We start from the raw sequence: 6,044 nt of genomic DNA on the forward strand, positions 1-6,044 counted from the left end.
AAATATGAGGAGAAATTGAGTTTTATCCGAGTGAAAAGTCAAAGATTCTGACTGAGGGAGAGCTGCAAGGAAAGTGAGCAAAGTATTTCAATTTTGAAGGCATCCAATAGAATCCAAAAATACCCACGTTCATTTCAGGGGGTGGGGGAAAAAAGGGGACAAAGATTTGGGCCACACTAATAATCAAAGCCAGACAGGAAATTCTAAGGCCCCACTGCAGCAGAACAAACAGGAGAAGCAGATACTCCATTTTACCTTCATTGACAGTCAGGTAAAGAATCCATCTTAAAATAAAAACTAACCACCTCGGTGAAGTAATCCATTTTGAAAATATTTCTGCATGATGACAGTGTCTATTTTACATAATGAGATGGAAAATGTGTTTAAATAAGCAGAGACAGGATAAGTAATCGGGGCATTAATGCCCTCACTAAAAGTGACAGAGGTTTCTATTTGAAATATGTCACAAATGACTTACTGTGTGTATACACAGGCTTGCCTACAGTACCACAGTAAAATAATGGAGAACAGGCTCATGGCAATGTGGGTCTGCATATAAACTAAGACCACCTTAAGAGCGGTCCTCCGCTTTGCTCAAGATTACTTTTCCACAAAATATAATGCATTCTGCAAACCAAAGTTTGCATCTTTGGACAAAAAGGAGCGTAATCATGTTTGAGCTACACTCGGTACTAAAATAATAGAACTATCAATCTTAGTGTGTCTATAATCATAGCAAATATGCATGGAACAGCATAACATGCATTAGTCTAGAATACAAACCGACTACAAAGAGCATGGCAGCAAAAAGTACAGGATATACCATATTTCCAGTACACAGTCAGAGAGTATAAACAGTGAATTTACACCTTTCATGTCTGCAGCAGACTAGAGCGGCCAGGTTTCATTGGTATTGATGAGGAGCTGGTTGGCAGAAATATCTGCCTCTCTCGCTCTCTCGCTCCCTCTCTCTATTTGCTCCATCAGAAAATATGTTTTTAGATTACATTTCTTTGTGTGATTACTCTATAACTTTAATTGTGCAAACCTTTTTAGCACTCTAAAAATACTTGATATGACACTGATCGTCATGCAAACCATTGTTTAAGTCTGTCTCTCTCACACACACACTTTGAAAACTGCACAGAAAGACCCAGATTCCTAGCAGTCACTTTCAGGGAAAGTTCTTCCCATGGAACGACCGGAGATGCCAGACTCCCATCCGAACATAACAGCAAACTGGACGTTGCACAACGCACAGGGGAACGACGACACAGGGACCTGCGAAAAGCTGAAGCATGGCCTCCAGAAGCCAAGATGAAAAGGACAGATTAATACAAGCAAACAGAACTGGCGCAGACACAGCCCATGGGAGAGATGGAGGAGTTCCTCAGGGCTCCCCCCGTTCTCCCCTCCCGGTCACGGCCCCCGAAGGAGGAGATATTTATGTCCCTTTCTCACACGAGAGAGACATGTAATGTAATCGGACACTTTCCTGGAATGTCTGAGATCTCATTGGCATAGCGCAGATCTTCTGGCTTCATCGCTACACAGCCATTATCAGAGCATTGGGGACAGAGAACTGCTTTTGGGGTCTTGGCTGCACTACAACCATAACAATAAAGTATTGGCATAGTTTTAACTTGGCTTCCCTGAAAAGGACAGTTCAGGCATCCAACAATAATAATCATTATCATCATTATTATTACTATTATTATTATTACTATTATTATTATTATTATTATTATTATTATTATTATTTGTAAATGTCAGTGAGCAGGAAATATCCCATTATTGTTTTCATTTTCTCACATTCTGCATGTCAAAAAAATAACCAAGTACAGAACAACATAATAGGCCTACATGTTAACCAACAACTTAGAAATATGCGCATGTTCAAGCGCGCAGAATTCATAGGGACGATTAGGCGCGTCTGGCTGGATATAACAGCGCAGGCCAACACTGCGGCCTGGCCCGAACTCAACTTGGCAAAGGCATACAGTGCGTCCAATTCTGCTGATAGGATAGTCAAACAGAGACCAGGGTCAACCAAGAAGAGAAACTGCCCCCAGTCCGGATGACATAAAACGGGGGACATTAGACGCGTATGTATGCAGCGTGTCAAATGAGGCAGTGCTTGTCTTGGAACAATTTTAATGTTTCCTTGTTATCTTGCCCAACAATGAAGCAAGTATACTGGTAGGAATGTGGCTATATTTCAATTCCGTGTTTGGCTGAGCGAACCAGCAACTGCCCCTTTTCGTCGGTAATTGTCTTGATTGTATCCACCTCGAATGGCAACAATAGGAAAGTAATTTGAACGGGTACCCACACATTTCCAGACATTGTCTGCAGTGTTTCCGTGTCCGTGCCTAATAGAAGGTCCTAATGAACACTGAAACTGGAACATAGATGATTTCATTAAAGACTGCGTGCAGAAAAACGAACTTTTAGGTCTGGGTTTTGTTGTTGTAAAGAGCGGACATGAAAGCCAATGTGCAGAATGTCAAAAATGTCAAAATGCCAAGCATATTATATTGGGCATACTTACAGCTACTAAATGGGTAAACACAATATTTGCAGAGTTCATCATCAATGTTCGGATATTACAACTGTCCAAACAAACTAACAGTGTTTCATAACGTGCATTTAAATAAATAAATAATAGGTTTAAAACATTCTACTAGCTAAAATGTGAATGTGAACAAAGAGCAGACCAATATAGTCTAAAAGCCCACTGCTTGTATACGTCACATACAATGGTGCGTGTGTGTGTGTTTCTTTTTTCTTCTTCTTCTTTTAAGCAGAGCCTACACTACACAATATCACTAGGCATGTCAGTAACCTGTCAACAAACAAGACATAGCAGCACTCACCTCATTGGACGGTATGCTGACAACACCGGTTGATCTCCGCTTCTCCCTCAACTTTCTCTTTTCTATCTGGCCCTTTCCCTTCCTGGCGCTGGGGCCAGAGCTCTTCTTCTCTTTCCCCTTGTTGGAGCCAGCTCCCGAAGTTGGGCTTTCCTTGTCGTCTTCGACGTACGCATTATCGCTGGACTCCGGCTGAGGGGTACTGGCTACTTTCTCCGGTTGGGGTGTCTTCTTCAGGTTGCCCACTGGGGAATCGGATCCCCTGGTGACCGGTGTCGGTTGTGGGTCATCGTCCGGCCTCCTGAGAGCAGATCCGGAGGATGACCGAACCACGGGATGAGATGACACGCAATTGACAGAGGAGGAACCGGTCCGGTCCGGGTTGCCGTTGTTGTTGTTTAATTCGGTGCCCTGGCTTGTATTCCGTGCTTCATTTTTGGGATTTGTTCCAAGTGAGGAAGCCGCGGTACCGCTGACGCAGCCCCCGCTGGTAGACGCAGCAATATCCCCGAGCATTTTCGCCCTCATTTTCTCACGTTTAGCTTTCCATTCTTCCAAAAAGTCCGTGGGTGCGTTTGATCTAAATCCACCCGTCGCCATGTTCCCTTTTAAACGTTTAATTGGTGCCTACCGTAAACCACACACGCTTGAAGTCTCAACTGTGCTGGTTACTCTTTTCACAGTAAACAAACTTTAAAAAAATTGTATTCCTCAATGCAACTAATTGTACCACATTCCTCCCATGGAACAGATTGCATTAAGTAGTCTATCAGCAAACGTGTAGTGGTCTAAAAAGTAGAAGGAATTGCAGTTAAAAAGACACATACATTTTCGAAACAACGCGGTAGTTAGCCTAAACTTGATCAAACTTTTGCACGGATAGCAAATAAACCCATTCGAAAAGCGTGACATAATCACTTAATCGGTATTCCAGTCAGCTTTCCGAATGTGTTCAACCTGATTAGCAACCACATCGTCCAGACAGGTCTGTGCATATCCCTGAACTTCAAGTCTCACGTTAAACTTTCCCCAAAAGTTGTAAGTTACTTTGGAAACGAAATTGGCTATTTGCGAAGTTTCAGACTGGGTAACTGTAGCCTAATTCAAACCAGTACTGTACACAAAGACTGTAATTGTGTTTTCGATTTGGCTTACCTGTTTTTCATGCGGTCTCCCAGGTGAACAGTCCGGAGGAATGAGATACGCGTCAGAGGCGAGTTCGGTTTGTGGCACAGGCAGTTTGCAGGACTGCGCTTGCTCTGCCCCCCCATTCTCACTCGTTGAAAACCGAGCCGAGCCGAGCTTTAACGAACGAAGCCGAACGCTGCCAGCGTAAAGGCTGTTGCCCGTTTGACAGCCAGGCTGAAAACCTTTCACTTGAGGCGCACTTTTCACTACCATATTTCAATTGTGTGCGGGACACCGTGTGTTATAATTGAAGATAAAGTGCTGTCAATGCATGCGAAATAAAGAAGACGAGAATAGCACAACCCTATATCCCTTTGTTCCAGATATAAAAATAAATGATTTTTTTCCGAATCCGATGTTATAAGCACAACTAGAACGTATGCTCATATTTGTCATTTTAATTTTGTTTTTTATTTGGCTTGGAAAGGTGTTAGCACGTGTCCTTACAGAACAGGATAATTGGCGGTTTTTGCCGCTGTAGTCCGCCCACACAGAGCGCACTGAGTTCAATGTACATGTCTCAGCGGTTGAATCACACTAGATGTCGTTCAGATGACACACTGCGGATTAGAGAAAACGCTTTGAGTCTGTTTATGTGGGAGCTGGAGCCGGGGCGATACAATTTAATATAACATCGTTAAATTTTTACTTGGGCTGATGGTTATTGACATTTTAATACACTTGCATGTTTTTATTTAATGCAACACCAGCACCTGCCAGAAAAGTTATCACGACTACTGGCCAGTGGGCATTTTATGATTATAATTATGATATAACAGGCATGGCTGAAATCATTTAAAATGCAGCACAATCAACAATGGATTGCAGGCAGTTAAAGTACCACAGGGGAGAAAATGTCAATCAATTTAAAATACTTATTTTTCCCCTATTACGGTAGAAAATTTGCTTCTACATTTTCTTATTGACATTATATCGACTGCAATAAAAATCTCAGACACCATAAGGATGCTCAGGACCTTGCAACAATGATGTCTTTTTTTCATAATCTGTAACCATGTGTCATTCTACTCTTCACAATACACTACATTCAGTTAGCAGGTCCAAAGTGGGGTGTCAAACTCCAGTCCTGGAGGGCTGCAGTGTCTGCTGGTATTTGTGGTTTCCTTTCAATCAGCAGCCAATTAAGGCCTTGGGAACAAGGTGTGTGGACTCTTTAGCCGATGAAAGACCTAGAAATGTAGCTCTCGTGCTGAAACACACCAAAAACCAGCAGACATTGCAGCCCTCCTGGACTGGCATTTGACACCCCTGCTCTAAGGGGTCCAGAAGAAACATTTTTAAAATAACCTCTCTGAAATTATCATTTAAAGATTACAGATCAGTACATTCCAATCACATAATTAAATCACCATCTTTATTGCATGAAATATATTTTTAATCATCGTACTATTATTACTGGAGATGGGGTATTTGGCCTGTTTTGTAGTATGGGGGCGGGGGGGCGGGGTTGTGACCTCCAATTCCCCTGTAAGGGAGGTTTGTACAGAGCAGTTTATCTCTATGACATGCACAGTCCTTCTGCTCATGAACAGAGACGTTCAGCTGAAGGGCCTGGGGGAGAGGCAGTCTGTTCTGTAAAAGAGACGTTCTGTACGACAGAGCACCAGAGGGAGTAGGTGTCTTCAGGTTAGCAGAAGAAGTCGACTCATCTGCCTTGTATTTTGACTCTGAAGAGTTCCACCAAAACTTTCAGATGAAAGAGAAAACATTTTTCACATCTACCGATAGCTACATTGCAATTCTTCATTTAAAAAAAGATTTCTTCTGAAAGTAAGAAAAAAAAAAAAAAAACAGATCCAACAAATGTAGATTTTTTTTTAGTCTCTGCAGTCACCAGATGTAAACATTTAAATCCTCTTTTAACATTTAGCGGGAAGTTCTGGAGCACAGAGTGTAAATGAGATTTCCACCCTGTTCATTCCTGAAAGAACCGGGGGCTTTCCGTGTTGGGAAATGGTCCAG

The 6,044-nt window shown here is 42.3% G+C and overlaps 1 protein-coding gene across 1 annotated transcript in view; it reads right to left on the bottom strand.

Moving 5' to 3' along the window:
* pawr (PRKC, apoptosis, WT1, regulator) overlaps positions 1-4,141 on the bottom strand; it is a 70,679-nt gene extending 66,538 nt beyond the window's left edge. The window contains exons 1-2 of the mRNA XM_061252187.1: positions 4,029-4,141; positions 2,877-3,661 (exon numbers count right to left, since the gene is read on the bottom strand). Of these exons, the coding sequence (XP_061108171.1) occupies positions 2,877-3,473 (597 nt within the window). The 5' untranslated portion in view covers positions 3,474-3,661; positions 4,029-4,141. The remainder of the gene's footprint in view (positions 1-2,876; positions 3,662-4,028) is intronic.
* Positions 4,142-6,044: the final 1,903 nt, after the last annotated feature.

Source organism: Conger conger, chromosome 8 (assembly GCF_963514075.1).
Source record: "Conger conger chromosome 8, fConCon1.1, whole genome shotgun sequence".
NCBI lineage: Eukaryota > Metazoa > Chordata > Actinopteri > Anguilliformes > Congridae > Conger > Conger conger.